The sequence below is a fragment of the Rhodnius prolixus genome, unplaced genomic scaffold, assembly GCF_049639745.1.
Source record: "Rhodnius prolixus isolate KJV_2025 unplaced genomic scaffold, Rpr scaffold_1, whole genome shotgun sequence".
In the NCBI taxonomy this organism is placed as follows: Eukaryota; Metazoa; Arthropoda; class Insecta; order Hemiptera; family Reduviidae; genus Rhodnius; species Rhodnius prolixus.
Window position 1 is genome coordinate 716469 of NW_027411581.1, and position 22998 is coordinate 739466.

General features: G+C 40.3%; 1 protein-coding gene across 1 annotated transcript in view; it reads left to right on the plus strand.

Annotated features, from left to right (window-relative positions):
• Positions 1 to 22998, plus strand: part of N (neurogenic locus Notch protein) — a 116566-nt gene that overhangs the window by 74904 nt on the left and 18664 nt on the right. Inside the window, exons 6-8 of the mRNA XM_074123704.1 lie at positions 8014 to 8370; positions 12728 to 12883; positions 22551 to 22733. Coding sequence (XP_073979805.1) covers positions 8014 to 8370; positions 12728 to 12883; positions 22551 to 22733 — 696 coding nt within the window. The remainder of the gene's footprint in view (positions 1 to 8013; positions 8371 to 12727; positions 12884 to 22550; positions 22734 to 22998) is intronic.

Consider the following 22998-nt stretch of genomic DNA (forward strand, 5'->3'; position numbering starts at 1 on the left):
TGAAACGAGCGCACTGATTCCTAGTTGTAGGAGTTCGGGGGGCTCTTTAAAATCTGATCTATCCGCAGGATTGACACATCGATAGTTCAAAAAAACTGTGGCCGATATTGACAAGGTTGCGGATGTAAGGAAATGCGGAATGAGCTTTTCAGAAATAACCAGAGAGGTGGAGGAGTTGAAATAGAAAGAATCGATTAATTGTAGTTGATAATGTTTGTATAAAAGGATGAAGGTGTCCAACGACTATGTTCGACTATGGTCATCAGTATTCAAGCTAGCAGCTGTGTCCGTGAGTTCATCTGCAGCACGTCACCACTACACACACTTCGGCCTTGTGACACTGTATCGGGGCTAGTGAGTGTGCATGTTGTCATGGAGATGCGGACAGTGCTCCGAAAGTTATGTGTGAAGGCACCAGCGTCGACAAAGAGGCGTCGACATAGAGGCCATTGGCACAGGGAGCCTTTTCCATTGCACTATCACTACCGACAATCCTTTTCTCCCCGCTCAGTGAGTGCCTCCTGGAAAATCTAAGGGCCAGGTTCGAAACCGGTATATCTGCTCGTAGAGATCCAGTGAAGTAAGCATCTTCCAAGATCTTGGTCTCATATTCAGAAGAATTAGTGGCAGTGCTGCCACGCTTACTGACATAGTTTCGAGTCAAAACGTGTTATCTTGTGTGCACAGATATTTTAGCCTAAAATGAATTTTAACTCTTTCATGACACACATATTTTTCAAGGCGGGCAGTGTTGGCTTGTGTCTGAAAGTGAGCAAATGTTTTTTGTTTTTGAACGTGTTAAATGTTGGCAAAGATTGTTTGTGAGTCCTGAATGTGAGGGATCAGTCCTGGACAGTCCTGCAACCCGTATCTTCACTCTCATATTCTTGTCCCTGTTTCTAGAATTTTAGCTAGTTCTATATTTTCTGTACATGGATGGTAAAACCGTAGCATAGCCAGAAATGGCACATTAGAGACTAGCCCCCAAATACCTCCTCCCCCGGAATCCCCCTCAAACCAATTTTTACGAAAAACATTTCTGGCAAATCTGATAAGTGCTTACGTACATATTCGTTACATCTTCATATATTGTACAAACACAGATGAGTTCAGCTCGTTGGGTTGTTGGGGAAGTCGTTGTAAAACGAAAAACTTTCGGAATTGGCATTTAGAGGGGAAATCTCATAAGTTTGAAGAATGAACTTAATTTTCTAAGGTGGTAGTACTGCCGCTTCAGGCATATGGATCGATTATAGCCTTCTGTCGATCGGAATCGAAAGTATAAAATTGATACGAACTGACATCTCACAAAGTGAGAATAGAGAGTTGTGTAGAGACTAAATAGTACGTAGTGAGTGCTGTGTTTGGTAATTCTGGTCCAGCAGTGGGACAAAAGTGCGTGTAGAGGAGCAACTGGCTGTGAATGAGGATGATGATTAGTGGCCGTGTGGTGGCGGCTCGGGCCAGGTATGGAATGGTGGAGGAATGCAGCCGTGAGGGAGGGGGTAGTAAGAGTGCTCTGCAAACACAGGTAACTCGCCGGTCCGTGGGAGTGACTAGAAGAGGATCATCCTCAGGGTATCACCACACACTCACACACTCACTAATATGGCGGCTCACTTACTGCCAAAGTACACAACTATCTCCTTTGTCTTCAGATAGTCGCGGCCCCAGATTTTCTTCAACTCATTGCGTCTTCTTCACATTCCATTTGTTCTACACCCATATAGCTGTCTCTGTACAAACAAGTTGTTTTCTTAGTGCGCATCATTGATGTTAACTATGCTAACACATTGTTCCCATTGCCTCCTAGATCCTCCTTCTTAACAAAGCTCCACTATTATATTGGACGTTCAGCTTGTTTACTTCCTGTTTAGTCTGTACCCATGTCCCAAACTTACATACTAATTCATGATGCCATCCATGAAACTTGCGTCATTTTGTGATACCAGCTCTTTTAAAACTATCCGGCTAATGTAGGTACTCCAGGATATCCTTTGCGCCCAGTAAAACGTATAACGATATTTCAATTTATTAAGCTTCAAAACAAAGATATCTGTTTGTATCTGAACAGTTAATTTCTTATGTGTTAGAGAAAATGGTAGAACTGTACATGGTACATGTCGGAAGATTAGAGGTGGCCCTCTTCGCTGAGAATGCCCCTTCCCCAAATAAACTTTCTTGGTGGAAATGTATCAACCGAAATAATAGGTTCTTTTTCATAGGCTGTTCTAATTTTAATAAAATCGTTGCAACTATTTAGTGAAAATGAAAATAAACAGATCGAAGCTGATCTCTAGAGATGGGCGCTGCAGTAAGAGACAATCTGATCGCAGATGATATCGATATGCGATATCGATTTTGCGGATAGTTTTGTAGATTTGACAGTTAAAGTTGACCTTGGGCGGTTAGCGGTGGTTCGCTCTTTGATCCTCACACACAGTTTACCAGATAACCGTACTATGAAGGTTATGTGTCCGCCATTCCTAGTTACAGCTACATTGTTCAGTTAGATGTATTTCGTACAGCCTCAGGCCAGCTCCATTCAATAGTTTCCCAGCTGCTCGACTGTGCTCAGCCAGTGGGCATCCCAAACCCTTTCACGACTATGTCCTTACTTCCTTCTGATACCCACGAAGGCAAAGATTGTGCCTGGCTTTTCACCAAGTACAAATTGGGGTTTTAGGACTCTACTTAAACTTATTGAGCAAGTTTTACGTTGTGAGTGGATGTACAAAATTTGTTCCGCTCAAATGTTTTTTCGTAGTTAAGATTTCGGCAGAAATCCGTCAATTTGAGTGTAACCACGCTGAAGCCTTTTTCAGCTTTTCCTCCAAAATTTGTAGCAACAATTTTCTTGCCATTTAAAAAAACGTTAATCACTTTATGCGCCTTGCCTGTCTGAGACTCAACCGGCCCAAATGTTGCGAGAATAGTTGCAACAGTTAGTAACAGTAACCAGTTTCCATGCGCATCTATGTACATGCGCCACTGGCGTACCTGTTTATAAATGCATGTTATAGATATTTGAAATACAAAATAATAAAGATTGCGAGAAGTCGAAGCGTGGGAAAGACCTTGACCGCCAGCACATATGAAAGTAGTCTTTCTGTTCGCCTCTGATTGGCCACACTGATTTGTTTACTGTTTAATTAGTCTCTTCCGGTATTTCCGGATTTATTTTATGTAACTCTTAGACCACTTGATCTCCCATTCAACTAATCCTTAACGGATCAGTTTTTGAGCAACTTTAAATTCTTTACGAGGTCTCTTGAGTTCGAAAAACAATGTTATTACCGGATGACCTAGTGTCTGTGCTTATGGAAAGCAACATTAGTATAAACAGGAAGTTTGGACTGCCAAAGAGGATAGATCTAGTGGGTTTTGTCTCTTTGCAGTTAGTTCCTGTGAAAATCATTGGCGCCTCTTTCAAAAAGTTGTTGTGATCGCCAATTTGAAGCGTAATATTTGCGCTGTCTTCCATTTTTGAATTGTGGTGATTAACTATTAAATACACAGACCACTTCGTAAAAAACCATTATTTCATACTCTCGTACCACAAAACGGTATTTCTGGCCAAAACTTAAAAGCAAAAATCCTATTCTTACTTTCTGACGTTAAACGGAAGTCAACAACAATCTTTGAAAGCGCGAACTTGGTATTCACTTCCAGTATTATGGTTTTAGCAGAAATTCTGTACACAGGAAAACTATTTTTAGATTAGATGAGAACTTGGGGCGGGTTGTGCCCACCAGAGGCGGCAGCCAATAGAGGCCTAATGTCAAAGAAACCTAAGTTTCAGGTTTTCCACCAATTGATTTGCTTCTTACCTCTTCTGGTCTCCAAGAGCCAAATATTGCAAATCTGTTCATAACCAAATCAGACAGGAAAGCAAAGGCCCTTTACTCTATTCCTATCATTACGGGGCTGGATTAATACGACAATTGGATCACCCTCCGAGGACAGAGTGTGGCGATAGCTACTGAGACTTGGAACCAAGTCAAGTTCGCGAGAAGGCTTTTGGAGTGGACTAGCCTGTTCAGCTTGTTCCAGATTAAAAGCTTTCGAGATCTCTTCGGAACAGCCGTGATTTTTCCTGTATGGGCTCTCACAAGAGCACAAACTAGAAGTGCTGGAGAAGATTCCTTCTTCTCTGGTCCTGCGCAGGAGAATCTCTTGGAATTGCTGCGGAACGTATGTTTTTTGGACAAACGAACAAACCAGTTTAACTCCTTTTTTTAAAAAAAGCGGAAATACTTTGGAAATCTAATTAACTCGCATGACCACTTCAACAAGAAGTCACAAGAAGGCAATTTTGCAAAAAAAAAAAAAGGCTGTGGCAAAAAACAAAAGCAGAATATACGAACCATGTGGAGAAATCAGCGGAGAGCCCAAGTTGATGTTGATGACGTGAGGTGTGCATGCGTGTTTGTGAATTAAGGTTTACAAACAACGACATTTTTAATTTTTGGTTTGTAAACCGGTTCTGCGCGCGCGCAACCTCTGAGAGCCTGCGGTATGCACAGTGTTTGGAACATTCTGCAGATTGCATTACCTCCTCATTGTGCTCTACTACACATCCTTGTTCGCCAGATCACTGACTTGATGGCAGATTTAGCTTGCACTTCTTCCGCTAAATATAGTGACGTAGCCCTCTTGATTTTGGATGATATGAACAAATATTGGATTTTATTTACTTTTAAGGTTACAATTTTTTATATAGTTATATAAAAGCTAGGTGTCACAAACTGAGGGAGTGAAGTTGCTGGCCAAAACTTTCACATTTTTAGTTACATTAAGTAGTGAATGCAGGAGGGGTAGGGAGTTAAGAATAGAGAGGAAGTCAAGAGCCTGTTGGTCGTTTCTCGAAGAACGTCATTTGGTTTTACCGTTCTCATGACTTCCTCTTTCCTTCTTGGGAATCTTACAGAAAAGATGTTAAACATGTTCACTGTAATACAGAATACACTGTTCAGTGGACCTCATGAACCTCATTGAAATCTAAATTCCCTGAGAGGAATTCGAAAGGAAGTGATCAGGCCTTATGTCCAGCCGATTAATTTCGATTCTTCCATTTTTGAAAGTTGGTTAAACCTTTCATCCTGTTAAATATTATAAAGCGGGGATGGCTCTTTGAGGAGGAGCTGGACCTTCCCCTGGAAGAATCACCTGTATGAAGGCACCTGAGAGAATAGAACAGGCCGTCCATACCTGAGTATCGTGCGCACCAAGATTAAAAGTAATTCTTTTGAGTCGTTTCTTTCAAGTCTGTGACTTCACTCATTCTGAGAGTTTCCTGCTGCAATAAGCGCAACTTCCCTCCATTACTCCATCAACTCACAATTCCATCTGAGGATTTTGACCCAAACATTCTCCTCTGCAGCCTCTGCACTGCATTTCTGTCGTTGTTTAGAACGTGGTATATGTGGAAGATTGTTGGTTATCGCACTTCCTAAACAGTGCTGTTATATCACTAATTACTTATCGCTGTGTTAGTGTGGGAAAATGAAAGACTTATTATTTGTTATTTAGGCGATAAGAATATCGCTGGGGAGTATTGTTACAAGGCGGAGCGCGCTCTGTCGGTGTGTAGTTTGCTCCATCCATCAGATTTGGCAGGATGTCCACGGCTGGCGATAGCGAGTAGTTGCTCTGGGAACACCATCACTTATCGCAGCCACTTCTCGTAGCACTTCCTGGTCCACTTTGTCGGTCTCCGATCTTCTCACGGCCCTTCGCTTTGATCTCCATCAGTGCTTTCTTTGACACCTCCGTCTTTCATAATTTTTATCAGCGAAGGCTACCACAGCCTTCTGTTTTTCACAAGTTCCGAATTTCTGTGCAAAACATCCTGTCGTTTGTCTTCTAAATTACTGTCCAGCAATTACTCCATTTCTTTATGCATTTACCTTATGCACCTGTTGCTGTTTAGGTGTTTTTTTTTAATGCAAACTCGACTCTATTTGGAAGGGGGTATATTCCTGTTAGCAAACGAATGTATAAATACTTCCTTCTACCAAACTGTCTTTGGGGGAACACGGCGTCCTAAAGGCAAACATTTACCGTTGTGTACGCTTCTGGGTTGTCGGATTACTCAATACCAGAACATAGACAAAGTTCAAATTTGAAATCCACCGTAGTAGCTGACATGAGCTTTGGTGAAAACCTGCCGCCCAGAAAGGAAACTGCTTCTAAAGCGTTCTACCAATGGGAATAAAACGAGTTCTGTACATTTTTTCAGTAATTTTGGGTACATTATTAACTCGCCTTATTTCCTTAAGAATTATAGGAAGTGCGAAGTCGAGTAGGTGGAGTGCACAAGTGGGAATTTCTAATGGAATCAAGAGTTCATAATCCATTCAAAATTTCTAGGAAAGATGTTTAAGTGGTAGTTTAAAAAAAAGATACTTTCAAAAGTAGGAAATAATTACTTTATTTTTTAAATTTAATTGGGTAATAAAAATGTTTCACAATTAAATATTCAGCTGGAGTGTGGGGAGTACCTACCTCTGGTACATCCGCTTTCTGGAATACAGGACTCATTTAAAAATCGTGTGAGGGTTCATATCAGATTTATCGCAATCAGAGAACATGTATTTCCGGTAAGACTCGGTCTGACCACTTGACCGCGATCGCAATTCTCCCACTTACTGGCGGAAAGTAAAGTGTGACTGTGTGTCTGTAGCCAGTTATAGTTTTAGAGGAATCATAACGAATGGAAAGCGGGGCAGGGCTGAGTGGGAAGGTAATGTGTTGGTTAGCCAGGTGAGTTATGGGATAGCCGTGTGTGTATAATGAAGGTAGAAATAATGGACCATGGTCTGACACATACAAGCGGAGATGGTAAGCTTCCTTCAGGTTATAATATATACAGCATGTAGCGGCGTACAAACGGACATACATAACTTGTGTTCCTGGCATAGAGACTGGACAAGATGGCGCCTGATGCAGCCGCCGCCTCTTGACCAATCTGGCTCCTTAACCTGCATATCGTCCTGCTGCGTACAGTACAGACTGTCCAGGTACTGGGTCATCTGTTCTTTGCTTTCACACATCATATTTGCATATGGCTGACAATGTTCCATCATTCGGAATATCCTTCTCTGGAGATTCTGTTTGCAGAATCCTTTCACACGGCTCCTACCCAGACGCTTTTCCCTCTGGAATTCCTGATCTTCTTAAATTCTTATTTTACTATCATCTATCACTAATGGTGGTCCTTCTATTTTCTAAACTTTTCCAGAGATGTGCACCAGCTACACTGTAGTGTAACTTGTTAAAACTGTCCGGTAGGGCAGTTGTATTAGGGTTGATCGCCAAAAAGTGCGCGACAAGCTTGGAAAACATCCAACTTTGACAATTTTTTCCACTTTTTTTATATAAGATAAACTATACTAGTAGATTCAGACCTCAGGATCTCAAATACCACCGGTTTTCTGGTCTTGCTCTTTTTTGTTTCATTCTAATTTCGCCTAAACTTTGATTAGGAAGCGTTGCGCCGATTGAGTCCAATTTTTGGAATTTGGGTTTTTGGAAATGGTTTGTCTAAGGGTGAAAACAAAATTTAAACGGAAAGACACTTCAAAAATGATATTTCGCTTAGATTCTATCGTCGCTTCCGGTTTGGCGCTCCTTACTGTGCGTTTTCCGCTACATTCATGAAAGTGTTTCCATCGCCTTTGTTTTTTTTAAGTTTAGTCACTGGATTTGTCTAATTTTTTGAAGTAGATATTGGTTGCACTTCGGGAGAGATAACCAGCTGACGGAGTCTCAGGAACTGCTCTAACATGGTCTTCGTAGGGGTAAGAAGGCAATGCCTGCAACTTTGATCAACTTTATTGAGATTGGGTTACCTTGTTTGTGAAGTGGAAGGTCAGAATTACAGTTTCCTGTTGTTTTGGCCATATCAGGCAGACTTCCGTCAAGCATCCATTCACTCGCCTCTTACCTATTTTTATTTTGAACAAGAATATTCTCCATTTTAATTAATCTTTGTTTATGTTTCTTTGCCAGGTTTCCGTGGGAAGAACTGCGAAGAAAATGTAGACGACTGTCCCGGCCATTTGTGCCAACATGGCGCCACATGTATCGACGATGTGAATCGTTTTCGCTGCCTATGTCCGCCCACCTACACGGGCGAACTATGCGAACAGGATATCGATGAGTGCTCATTACGACCGAGCGTTTGCCAGAACGGCGCTACCTGCACCAACACGATTGGCGGTTACTCGTGTATCTGCGTGAACGGCTGGACTGGTAAGGACTGTTCGGAGAACATTGACGACTGTCAGGGAGCAGCTTGTTTCAACGGTGCCACCTGTTTAGATCGAGTCGGCAGCTTCTACTGCCAGTGCACACCTGGCAAAACTGGTAAGTAGTTTACTTCTAACAGCTATAGTCTTCTTTTATTGGCTTGGCATACCTCCCAACTAACGTACGTAATAATACGAGTAATTGTAGCAATTTCTGTCTAATTAGTTAAGAACCCCACCAATAATGGTGAATACTGCTGATAATGAAACTGTAGAAGCTACGCCACCTTGCGTGGTAATAATTAAAAATTCTGAGACAATAAAATCTATCTATTGACCTCTCACTTTGTTAGTTAGGTGTGCTTGGTGGCTCGCCTTTTCTCTGCAATTCTGTGGCTGGGCAGAGCTGATGTCCTGAGCTTTATACGTTAAATTCAAATCTTTTACGCCAAAGTAATGATCAATATCTAATTATGGATGAAGATCCGAAACCTTAATAGGATTCAAGAAATCAAAATTACTCACTGCGGTCACGGGAATTGTGATGTTAGGCTAGATGTGGTGTTTGTGTGGATGTATTTGAGAGATTTCTAGGCAAATGAAAACTTAATAATAAAACTTCCATTGAATAGAGTTATTAATATTAAACTGGCCGCTATACGTCACTCTCCCGTGTTGCCAATCAATGGTGAGTGTTTGACATTAGCTTCCTGGACTAAATTCAATAGACAGTAATGTTATCACTATTTAATCATTTCTACAAATATAATTATCTTAACAAAAAAACCTGATATACAATAGTTTCTTTGGAAAATCACATGTTCATGTCTCTTCCCGCTCTTTCCGCTCTTCCCGCTCTTTCGATCCTGATTATTTGCAGTTCCTTTTATGCTGCATCCAAATGACGCAAGTTTCAACAGATTCTTCACCCCCCCACAGAAATAGCAGCAGACTTATACCTACCTTAGGGTATCCACACATACTTCCTCTTAGAAAGCTTGAGTCTTCTTACCTTACGGCCTTAAAGCCCTCTTGTCGATCGCTCATCGATGGATGAACGAACGCTCTTTAGTCGCTTACAACCCACTGGGCCAATAATTATAAATAAATATTGTAGCTAGGGGATGTAGCTTGTGGTTAGCGAAGCGAACAACTGCACTGTGTTTATAGTGCAGGTAGCTAGCTATCTGTGGTAGATAATCTGGGCGTACATTGTCTCTAATAGTGGTGCAGAAGTGCACTATGTTGCAGTAGTTCGTGACAGTGCCGGCTAGATAGTGACTCCGCTCATTATTCTGCTGATGCACTATCTCCCGCGACATTCACAGCCTCCCCTCACCCCTCGCCCACTTTCTTCTTATGGTCTGTGCTTTCTTATAAAACCGATATTTCTCTGTAAACGTGTAATTATTGGACAACAGATATAGCCTCTAATTAAATTATTCCCGATCTCTAGAAAGGGTAAAGGCAGCGGCCGGAGGTGGTAGGAGGGAAGTCCAGGAGTCTCCTCTGGAGCCCAAGCTAATATCTATAGAAAGAAAATCATTTTATATAAACACTTTTAAATATTGCATCAGGTTAATTGAATTGCTAAAATTGAAGGAAATTCTTAAATTTGGAATGGATTTTCTTCACTTTTTGAGAATTTCCCGAAATGGCCTCATTTTCTAGTAAATTAGTTTGAGGGCATAGTTTCTGGAGGAGGAGTAGTTTCTTGCATTATCATTTCAGCGGATTGTTTGATTTAGCAAACTGTAGAATATTGGTAAGATTTAAATTTGTTTCCACGTAGTAATTACAGTTTTAACCAAATTTAGAAATAACCTAGTATCTCACTAGATATTTTTTTAGAAGAACGATATTAGTTTCTTGAGTGCTCCCGTGAGGAAGTTGGTAGGTTAGGCAATCTCTTGGAACGAGAAAAGATAGCCAGAACGGAACCAAACGGGGTGACCCTGCGCATCGGTTGGTGTTACACTAGTAATTATTGGGATTGTCCGCGGAGTGGTGCTGCTACTAGAACAATGGATATTAGAGCAGTTTGTACGTGTGGTTAGTGTAATGGCAGTTCGATCGCTGCTGTTCACCGCTCCCTATCCCCTCCACAACTTAGTCCTCTTCTTCTTCCTGCGCGAACATTTCCAATATCGCGAAGTACTAACTTCCAGCTTCCTTTCACAAGTACCACTTCCGCTACTGGTACCTTACTCTCTTAAAGATCTGGTCTAGACTACTGGGCCGCAGAGAGCCATTAGAATTCTCTTTTTCTCTAAATTTATCCTATTCAAGTCTCCCTGTAGTAACATGATCTTGCCGATTTGTCGAAAGAGCTTCTTGAACGTGCCACATGCTTCCACTGACTCTCCTCTAGCTCGCTCGGGTGTAAGGGGTAGGATTCCCTCTAGTATATATTCACTGTACATCCTAACAGTTACATAAACTCCTTATCTGTTTCCATTCTTCATTCTCCTTCGGTATCAGTTTCTACGTAGCCTCTATCCAATCCAGCTGGCCATGTCGCCATCATCTTGAGATTTCTTTGAAGTCATATTCTACTTCATGTTATGTTACCATAATTTTCCTTTGCTGCAATTTATTGTTTTTTACATTTTTAAAGTTGAAAAATGTTTTCATGGATTTAGATTTATTAGAGCCAGATTAGACCTTTATTTTTGTTTTGTTTTTTTTATAATTACAGTTCCAAAATAAAGTTATATTTATTCATCCGTTCATAATATTAACCGGGATTCAACTAGTTTTGTAACCAAATTTTGGAAAGAAATCTCTAGATCGGAAACGTGAATATTTAGATTGATTTATATATAGTTTCTATTTAAAAGATCTATGTAGGGCGAACAGCCATTACCACTTCTTCTGCGTTTTGGCGATCTATGATCACCAAGACTTGCAGAGAAAGTTGGTGTGTATAACTGTTTAGGTTTAGCGAATCCACAGATAAACTGGACTCATTATTTCAACTTACTTTTTGCAGAGGACACATCCCATAATAATAATAAAAAAAATGACACTTAAGGGAGTCACCACAGTAGATGCTTTTATAGTTAGGAAATGTAGTTAATAAATATTGAGTGATTAGTGGGGCATGTAATAGTTATAGGTTATGTACAGGTTATAAATGTATAAAGTCTTAGTGTGTGCAATACTGTGTGATGGTTGTGTTGGCAAGAGTGTGTCGTGTAGATCGTGTTAGCCGCCGGCGGGACATGGCTCGCTCGCTGTGCGCGCTGCAGATTAATATCTCACTCTCGAGAGTTCCCGCTACGACACCGCAGCATCTCCCGCTTCATGGCCCCCCGCTTCCATTCTCTGCTCAGAGAGTTCCATTGGGTGCTCTTATTAATCATACCTACTTATAACTGCCCCTCAGCCATATTCCCAACTCTGTATTCCATGGAATTCCTATTCTATTGCCTAATTTCCATGGCGCTATTATAATGGGACATTTTTGTCAAGATAAGTTTGCAAAGATTTCAGTTTGATATCAGCTTCCCTTGTTTTCTGGATGGTGCGCTCTCCATCAGTCTCTTCTTTTACTTGCTCTGGGTGGCCTTCATGTGATTCAGGTGGTACTTTACTAACTGTTTTTTAAAAGTATTTCCTGAAAAGTGGCTGCTTTCAATTCGATGACCAAGCGCTGAAACGCGGCGTCATCATTTAGATATGAAACTTTTCCAGGGAAAAGACAATAAAGAGCAATTCCGGGAAGGGGAGGTTGCATTTCCTTTCACACTGTACTTTCTTTGAAATCTAACAACTCAATAATCCAAAACTGTGGGTTCGAACCAACATTATACAACTTGGGATTCACAAAGTCCTGTGTCTCAATGGTTCACCCTGGGAACATACGCCCCCTTTTTAGTGCGTTCTGATATGACCGGAGAACGATGCGGGCGCGCCCTCTATCCAGTTGTGCACCAACGAGACCTTGCGTCATTGTCGGCAATATTTACAATTTACAACTGTTTATTCTGATGTGGGTATGCCTGTTTGTGTACTAAATAAGGTTTCATTATGGGTTTTCTAAGTGAGGTCATGTCCAAGAGAGAGGTCGTGGCTGCAGAGCTCGATAGATAGAGCAACCTCTCCCACAAGCAAAATGTCAGATCCGCCAGTCTTCATGTACCGCCGGGGGCGATATAAACCAAGACTGCACGTGACTAATGCATGCCATAACTAGCTGCCAATTTGAATGCTTTTACATTGACACTGTTCCACTCTTCTCTTTGCCCACTCTTCCAATCTCACTCCAGTACTGTCCGACGTCATTCAAAGCACGCCCAAGACACTCTCTTCCTCTGGAAGAACATCAGTTCTAAGTGACATCTCTCGAAACTGAAAGACAAATCTGGTGTGGCTGCAACAATCTAGAACCAGTATTACAAAAAGGAGTAGAGACTGTCGTATGCGTTGTCTGTTGAGCGTTTGTAATTAATTTGTTGCCTGTTTTTTTTTAGGGTTGCTGTGTCACCTGGAGGATGCTTGCACGTCCAGTCCTTGCCAAGCGGGAGCCATCTGCGACACCAGTCCCATCAACGGCTCTTACACCTGCAGCTGCACCAGTGGCTTCAAGGGCGTCGACTGTTCGGAAGACATTGATGAATGCGAACAAGGTAAGTCAGACTGACTCTACTTCATCAGTGTTGCTAGTTTTCTATCAGTAAGCAGCAATAATTTTCTTTGAAGTGATTGCCTTCATTACTGACCACTGTTTACCTTTATTTGTTTCCTTTCTTTTCATTGAAAAGTGTAAAAACTGCTCTTCCGGTAATTGACACAAATCCGTTATATTCAATCAGTTTTTCTGCTAATCAGCTGAATCCTAAAAGCAAATTATTAATATGATTTAATAATCAATAAATTAAAAGTGTTACATGAATAGTAAACAAAAAGTTGCATAACATTTAAGAAGGTTTCAAAGACGTACCACAATAACGATCAGGTTATGTGATTAATGTTAAAAAATCTGATCTTCTAAACTCTTCCTGTAAAGGGTTACACTGCAACGTGCAGGATTTTTTCGTAAGTTTCTGTCCTTATCTGTCACACCCTCTTTTGTATCCTCTTTCAAACTACTTTTGCAGTTTCAGGAACCTCAAAACATGAACTCCCGGTGTAGTCTGTTGGAAAGTGTAGTGCATTTCTCAACTCCTTAATACCTCTTAATAGCTACTATTGACTTGCGGATCTCTTTATTTGCAAGAATCTAAACCATATTAAAGGTTACTAGTGACAAACAGGATATGAGCAGTAACTGGACAATATCATCATGTATCTGGTTCCCTATAAAAGGAGATAAAGTCTAGGAAGAGTTCTGATTACAGCAAGAACTAAGTGGCGCAGTTCTGACCGGCGCTCCACATGTAAGGAAAGCAATCATAAGACGAGGAATGCACGTTCGGTGCGGACTGTCGGAAGGTTTTGTGGTTAAAAATAGAATTACCTGGAGTAACCGCAACCATTTCACATCATGGACCAATCTTTAATCTAGCCGAGCGCTGCCTACAGCGTATTGGCGTTCAATACGACGGCCATTTGAACTAGAATTAGCGTGGAATCAATATTCACTTTGATTCCATTTTCGTAATATTGTTTATTGTATGTAGTTACCATATTCCGGTTTCAGTAGAAGTAATCACTGTCATTTCAAAATAGTTGTGGTTACGTGATGGAGGTAGAGGAAGTTACGATTAAGAGATCTGGTATCAGGGTTGAGCGGCGAAATGATAACTAAAGAATAGTCAGAATGGTGGATCTCTAAAACGTCCTCTATCCCTTGGCTTTAGTAGTTTGTATCGTCTCTTCTGCTTTGCAAATCTGGTCTGTTCTAGCTTGCAGAGGGATATTTCGCACGTTAAAATAATAACCAATCAGGAGCTATCCCCTCTACAAGTGCGTAGTAGCAGTACAGCCAGGCTCGAGCTCGAATTAATTTCAGTTAGTTTATTAGTCAGTCAATCTTTACGCGCTTTACACTCAGTCAGCTTAAATCTTCAAGCCATGAAGCTCTCACTGGTAACAAACAAGCACGGCAATGTCCTGACTCCTGAAATCTGTGTTGGGCCATCGTGGAATACATTATTCCGTTGCCTGAGACAGCTGACTGCACACAAAGGCAGTCGTGCTGCGCGTTGTACTGTCACTTCTGCTTAAATATTTGAACTGCTTTATTATTTACTATTTATCAACCGTTCTGATCACCAATTTAAATATAAACACGACTTTAATCTGGAACTTTGGATCAGACAGCACATTTCCCTTCACTGTTGCAGTTTTATGAGTGATTCATCATTGTCGCAACGACTCTCGGAATAGTTTTCTTCTATTTTTCCAGGAAGATTTATCCCGGCTCTTAGGGAGCGTTGAAGTTAAGTTCTTCTCTGAAGTATAATGTTGTTTATTTATGACTAATGCATGCCATAACTAGCTGCCAATTTGAATGCTTTTACATTGATACTGTTCCACTCTTCTCTTTGCCCACTCTTCCAATCTCACTCCAGTACTGTCCAACGTCATTCTTGCACGCCCAAGACTCTCTCTTTGTTTTTATGAATATGAATAGTTCGCATCAAGTGTTATGAAATAGTCTGGATTTCGCTTGAAGTGGCTGAATTCCAGTCAGGTTTGCCACTTTATACATAGATCTAAGGTTCGGACGGAGTTTTGATGACGTCAACTGTGGTAAGAGAAAGACTTGTGGGTATCCTCATTCTTCTTCTTCTTGATTAGATAAAACTCGTCTTCGCGATTTCCTCGTGTGTTTACAGCATTCGCTACTGAAGCACCCAAATTTCACTCAATTCATTGGGTGCGCTGAAAGCTATTGCAAGAAAGTCTGAAGGTGTACTGCACAAGACGAACTGGAGAACTGGCCGGGGGAGGGTGCGATGTCCCGACGGTGGAGGAGCTGCCGGTCACGAGTCCAGCCGCAGATTTACAAGCCAGCTGGCTCATCATGTCGCCCCAATGCCTTCATTATCTCTTTATTTATCGTCCTCCAAGTTGATATTTATGTCTTGATAGTCGTCCTCTTCGCCCGCTAACTAGCCAATCGCTTCCCGTCTTCCCCCATCAATCACCACTTCCTCCCTCACTCCTCCTCTCATCTAGTTTTAAAGAAGATGGCGTGACCGGAAGTGCCACGTTATTGAATAGAATTTTCAGAGATTTCTTTTTGTTAAACTATTTCCAATTATTTTCGTTTACTCACTTGCACATAAATAAGTGCATAATGTTTATTCATTCATGCTGGAATCCTAAATTTAATACGAGCTTTATCAATATTGAGTTGAAGGTAGGTTTACCTCTAAAAGGGGCTCCCACTATTTATTTTCATTTTGTGATTATCTAGTGTGTTGCTAAAATTTCGAGTTGGAAGATCCGGCTCATTGGAGTCCTCTGTAACTGTCCAGCGAGTCGCTCACGAGTTTATTTGAACTTGGATTCTAGTGGGGCTTGTGCAAGCTGTTGGGTCAGTTTCGTTTTGTCTTCTAATTGTAGTAAACAAGGAACATTTTATAAAAATGCTACACAATGTTCTTTAGAACAAATTCCAAGACTACAGAACATTGTGTAGCATGTGGTTTTCCCCCCAAAAAAGTTATAAACTATGACTGTTTAAGGCGGAAATTGGCTGTAGCACATTGATAGCAAGCTTTACGTTGTTTGCCAGTGAGTGTGTGTTGACAAGGCGAGCTCATGTCATGCCGTGTCATGTAATATGCTCTATATAAACACATTATGTGCATAATGACGCAGTAATGGTGCATGGCTGGCCATTAATGTCTCTTGCTGCCAGGCCCAGCTTGTTGCTACATGATATTATTGTTGGGCCATCAACTTTATGTTCGATCACGGTGCCTGGGAAACATTGGCCGTGACTAATTTTATTTGTATTGCATCCGGTTCATCACCGATTTCTTGTTGAGCGCGCAGACAGCGCGTTTCTTCCAAGGTAAGACGTGCTTCTCAGAGGAGCCGCAACCTCGTCCTTCTTCACCAGCTTTCCCTCCTTTGTACTTACGACATTATTTGAATAAAGAACAAGTGACATAGGAAAACAACTTCAGATCCAATTTTTTGTCGACATTCCGCCGCATTTTCACTGATTAAATTTTATTAAATACTAAAAAATTTAGAATTCTAACTAAAAATATAGATGACTTCTGCATTCAATATCAGCTGCTCTAGATGGCCATGCGTATTCTCCATTTAATATTTGACCTGGTGACTCATGTTGGTAGCCCTGAGTGGCTAACGACACTTGTTCCGGTCTCACGATTATTATTGTCTAAACACGCCAACCATAATATTGTATTCCGGTCTGTGTGTTTATTTCTTATTTCTGCTGTTTTTCCATAGTTCTGGTCATGTGTAAATAAATGTCTGGCTGGCCGTATTGGCACACGGAGAACAAAGACAAATTGTGGGAATGTCCACTAATTGCCGCTAGACGGCATCGCCGGCCACTCTACTCGTTTCTAAATCAACTGCAACTGTTCCTTGTCCATTAATTTAGAAGTTAGTTTAAGGTCACTTTGAAGGGGAGAGGAGCAGTAGCAGTATTTTGTCATTGGCTTTACGAACTTTAGACTGTCGCCAAAAATGACATCAATTGAGAATTGTAAGTCGTGTGAGTCTCCACTCGAGATTTGTTTGCTATGAATTCCAAATAGAATCATCATCTGATTACGCGTTCAGTAACGGCAAAGTGTGTCACAAACGTAACTTGGGTCTACTTCTTGTCAACCCGGAGATCTAAATGCCAACGCGTTGCTGGCCTATCAGTCTGACATTATGATCTGTCCATTTCCGTCTGGCTCTCAATATTCACATCTCCAGTGACCACGGTTTCTTAATTTAGACATTCTTAAGGATTTTTGCTTCGTGTAAAAAATTTAAAATCCTTTCCATAAAGGATTACTTTCGGTAGAGGGATTATAATTAACTCCTTGGGGATCTAATCACATTATCAAGATTGAGGAGCTACATCCAACACACCAACGCGCATGCGTGTAAATTACGCAGGCCAACGGACTTCTTCTTCCGGTAAAAACTAAAATCTCGAAAATTTGACAGTCGCCAATTTGTTTCTTGTTCTAAGATTAAGAGAAAGTAAAAATGCTTAGTTTTAGAAATTCACTAAATGAGATTAAGCGTTAGAAGAGGTAAGAATATTTTACAAGTACTGTTATTAGGATTTACTGTATCGCGGATCTAGTAATTTCATTTAGTGACACGGAGGGGGGCCGCGCAGGGCACGCATTCTGCTGTATGATTTACGAACCAGTTGGCAATATAACCTCTCAACATTCTCTTGGTTTAAATAGGATAAGTGTCGGTTTCCACAAAAATATTATTTATATGTCCTGCGCCCTCAGGTGAATATAATCGAAATCTGTTTCGGTACTTACAATATCTTTTAAATTAATTCCCCGGCTATCCAAGTTGAACTGTAGTCTTTATGCGTACATAAGATAGATTAGCCACGGTACGGCCTGAGCAGAGCGCACTAACGAACCATTAATTTGCCCTTCTAAACCTAAATGTACTGGTAACGTCAGACACACGGGCTGCTGAAACAGGTTTTTAAGGCTTTTTCACCATCTGACATGAACATGAACCTCTTACGACTACACCTTACTACATTGCTAGTGAGTTTCTCCAAACGTCACACTTTGTACAGCGTCGATTAAGTGTAGTACTACTGTTCACTTTATTGGAAAAAGTCTTGAGGGAAATGTCAAGTTTCAGTGCACTTCTTGTGAAACATAAGCGGAAGATTTCCATCGCAGAAGACCGGTGAACGGAAGTGCAAAGAAAATTGTTTAGAAGATAATATTTGCGAGCATACGACTTCATTCAAGCTTGCATTTTAGCAAATTTAAATATTTCTCATTAATATTACTAGGTCATAATATTGTACAATTCAGCGGAGTGATAAGAATGGTTTGTCCAGAGTCATCCCCAGGACACTGAAATAAATTAAAGAGTGAATTCGCACGGAAAACTTTGCAAAAGTAGTAATTACAATTACTTGCGATTAATATACGAGGTCGAAAAAGAAATTTTTATTGTTATGAGTTATCCGCCTCCGTCCACGACAGCTGATCTATAGTTAGACTTAAAGACTGTCTAATGTAATAGATAGTACATTACTTCTGAGAATTTAGATTCTGTACAAAGGTTAACAGGAAGATCTTGGCTGAGACGGAAGACGAGTTGTCCAGCAGACCAGTGTGAGTGCAGTATTGTATAGAGCGGTTCCTGTCCACTGCCCACCGTATTGTTCTTTATAAGTATTGCGCGGCCAAATTCAATTACCCGCCAATTTCACGCCTCACACATTAAACGCTTTGTGATTAATGAGGAAATGTCTCCAACCATTTCCCTTCTAATGTTTCCTCTTCTAATCCTGTGATTTTTACCAACTGTTCTTCTAGTTTTCCATTACTCTTTGAACTTTAAAACCAAATTGACATGACCGTTCCTCTGAGTGGAGCCTTGACGATGAACGTCCTTGAACTGTATCAAAGTTGCCCACAAGCTGCTGAGGACCAAAACCATCTTAGCAGGCCACTTTCAATAATTACAGATGATTTCTTATTGCAGTAGCTGACGATGTTTACTAAACTTTCTTTGCCATTAATATTGAGTACATAATGTATTTGTGCTAGTTGATGCAGCAAGAACTACACTGTTACGAGACGTCACAGTCTTCAGAGACATTCTTCTGGGAGCGAGTAAGTTACAAAGATAAACAGTAGCGAACGGAAATAGAATACTTGGCTAGAATGAGCCTTCGTAGATTCTCCGATTGTAAACAATTTTCCAATTTCCTACAAAAAAAAAAAAAACAGAGGGAAACTTTTAGGAAGTGACGTGTACAATTTCCGACCAAGCTTCCTAAATTAAATTTCCAAGACGTGAACATCTTTTGGTTTGCATTTGCATTTTGTCCTTGAAATTTACGTGAGTGCAGTAACCCGAAGCGTATTTGAACAAAAATCTACTGCGAACTGTTATGTTTATAGTTTGTACTTAGAACTAATATCCCCACCCTAATTACTAATGTAACATGTTAGTTAATAAACAGAGTTGATAGTGTACACACCTTTGCCCGCCTCTGTGAATACCCCAATTCCTTAATAATAACAACATAATATACCTACAACACTTTTCTTTTAGTGGCTGTTAATGAATTTTATTCTAAATTAAAATTTGTACCAAATAGATAAAAGTTTTCCTCAAATTCGGAATTAAATTCTTATTAAAGGGAAGTAGGACCCCATGTATTATTCGGATATGGTACTTAGAGGATGCTTGTCTCACCCTTTCTTCCAGAAGAGCTTTTAATAGTTAGCGGAAGTAGATATGGGTTTAACGGAGTTCCTGGCGGGTTAAATCCAAGTTGAACTTTTGCAACACGTAATAAGGTAGTAAACGATCGGCTGAAACAATACATTCTTAAAACTGAGCCTAAACTCCATCCCTAAGTAAATAAATGTCCATTTAACTTTTAAAATTGCATTCGAAATTTTTTCAATAGTTCGGTTTTGTGTTAATATTTTTAAAAATTGAATTTCTCCGGTTTTCCGGTAGTAAGAGGAAGTAAAAATTCTTCGAGAAAAATGAAAGTATTAAAACCACCATTTTATTTATTATAATTAGGTTTAAGTTCTCATTGGTCGGGGCGTGGCTTACTTGGAAGAACGTTCTTCCAAAACTGAAAGCGATTTTCATTTAATCTGACATTCTTGGTTCAGCAGTGGTTACAAAAGTGGATTGCATTGCTGGTATTTGTATCTTATATTTTATAGACTTTATAGGACAGAATGATATATTAGTTTCTCAGATATAAATGATATTTATATATCAAAGCCTAGCTGAATGTTTACAAAAATCCCACCTCTTGTAAATGAATAATTTTGATATACTCGGTAGTTAATTGGTTTTTAATTCAGCTTCGGACCAATAGTATTACGCCTTCTGGCTTAGAAGTCAGCGCCATCCCAACCTCCACAGGATGCTCTAAATCAGCCTAGAAAACTCTTTCAAATAAAGAACACTTTGAGCACAGTTTGTATACGATGTTGGAGCATGAGATTAAAGTTATAAATACGTGATGAAGACTTTTCTAGAGGCAGTGAACTCAGGGCGATTCTGAGCCTTATTCTTCTCTTTGTTAATAAGATAAATAAATTTTCAACAATTCACCAATTACAAGTTTAAAAGAGTACGATAAGGTAATTGCAGTCAGCTGTATTAAGTAACAGCCTGTGGGAGTGGACCGAGAGGAGGATAAATCAAAATTTGACATTTAAGAGGGCCGAGGAGTGCGAGGAGACGGGGTGTCTCGCCCTCGAGCCAAAAGGGGGGCCTCTCATTTCAAATATCATCCACCTGTTCCCACACTGTTTCTCTGAAACCGTAAACTCTGGCTGCCGTAACTGCGCTGCTGATATTGTCTGATACCTCGCTCCTAAATCCCGCAAAAGAATACCCAAATTAATTTCTTCCACAACTGTGAGTATTCATGTGAAAATTTATAAATCCTAAATAGTAGGACGTACTGTTTAGTCACATGTGAAAAATAGAGGCTCCCATTATTTTTTGTCACTTATTGTTTCGTTTTAGCCATTTTGTTGAATACTACTCACCGGCTCTAGTCGGGATGTTTAATATTTGGAAGGTTTATATTTAAATTCTGTGAGGTTTCTCATTTAAGCACTGACAACAAGGAAGATAAAAATTGAATAACTTTTTCAATTACGTCATCAGTGACAAAAAGCCAGTGTAGATGATGATGACATAACAAACAAATCAATTACAAAAGCTGACGAGATTAATTAAGTGATTTATCTATTTTTACTATTTTGAACATAATGGTGTCGTCTGTTGTGGACTTTGGCCTTATTATTATTACTATTATTATTATTATTATTTTTTTTTTTGTGATTTAAGGCGCGTCAACATCTAAGGTTATTGGCGCCCGGAGCTTTTTTCAGTGCACTGCCGGCCTCCGGACAGTGTTCTCTCGTTACAGACAACACTGTCCATCACCGGACAGTGAGCTGTAAGAAGCTCCTAGGAAGAGAAAATCTAAGGGTCAGCTGCTGGATTCGAACCCGGGACCTCCGCGTGGGAGTCCAGCATGCTAACCTCATAGCTAATCCCTTCCCTCCTTCCCTTACTATTATTATTATTATTATTACTATTATTATTACTATTATTATTATTATAACTTTGGAGGTTTTTCAACTGGATGATTTTTTCTTGAAAGTTAGGATTCTTTTAATATTATATATATGTTGAAATCGGCGAACAGTGTACTTGAAATGGTAGCCCCTTTGCGTTTCTTATTAATCAATTAGTAGTTGGCATAGAAGTCCATCTAAGTCCATAATTGGTTTCCATATAAGTGGCCAACTAGTTGAGTTAGCGCAGGATCAAGTGCAAGGTTTGAGAACCAGCTACCGGTTTCCATAGATAGTGACGTCCACATTTATTATAGATTTATCTAATAACAAACTACTATTACCACTATCCATCTGCAGATATCTGCGGCCGCTGTCTTTGCCGGCAGATGTGTCTCCTCCTCTGATTTCCTGGCCAGATTGTGTACACAGCTAGTTAGGGTGCCGTCACAAAGAGCCTGCGCAATATCTCAGAAATAGTGCTGGCGGCACACTCACACGACCTTTCCTATTTGAGTAGTATAGACTGGGGCAACGTCTAAGGATAATCTTGGCATCGAAAACAAAGTCGCCAAAAACTAAAAAGGTCCATCAGGACAATTATCACTTCCGATCGACCTTTTTTTTTCATCAGTGCTTACATTATACTTAGATATTGCCATTCTCAGCATTGATGAAAGCTGTGGGAGCTCCAAAACACATGTTCTAGGTCTTCTTTCTTTTCTGGTTTGATCGTTCTCGCGAGTTTCCCTTGTTACAATTCTGGATGTTTGAATTCACAAATTTTTTTTTTAACTATATTTGTTTCTTTCTAGGATTGTACAGTTTATAAAGCCGTACATAATGCTGAAATTGACACCTTATATCATAGGAATGCTTGTGATTTCCCTTTTTGTTGTAAGCAATTCTCAAATTGCTGCTTAAAATTAGTATTTATTTATAACTGAGACTATTTGAGTGAAGAATTTTATGGGACTCCAGTACGCGTATTGTGACCAGATCTTGAATGGGTCTTTTTGTCTGTGTGTTCATTTAACAAGTGAATGTTATAAAATTTATAATTGTAACCCATGGAATGTTACAGGATCTCCGTGCGAACACGACGGTGTCTGCGTCAACACTCCTGGTTCGTTCATGTGCAACTGTACCCAAGGGTTCACCGGTCCTCGCTGTGAGACCAACGTCAACGAGTGTGAGTCGCACCCTTGTCAGAACGACGGTTCCTGTCTTGACGATCCGGGCACCTTCAGATGTGTCTGTATGCCAGGTAAGTTGGCCGTAGCACTTAGATTAAGTTTTCTCTTTAGAGGTATTGCCTAGGTAACTGTGTTTACCTCATCTAGAAGACTACTTTTCTCAACATTCATAAACCTGTGCATCCTCTGCTGTGCGACAGTTTCTCCTAATAGCTCTGCTCTCTTCCCTCTAATTCTGGTTCTTCTTTTCACATCCCAGCCTCCGTTCAGTTGCTCCGGGAAAGCCACAACAAGCACGTAGTACATTCCTACACAATATATAGTAGGTCCAGATTA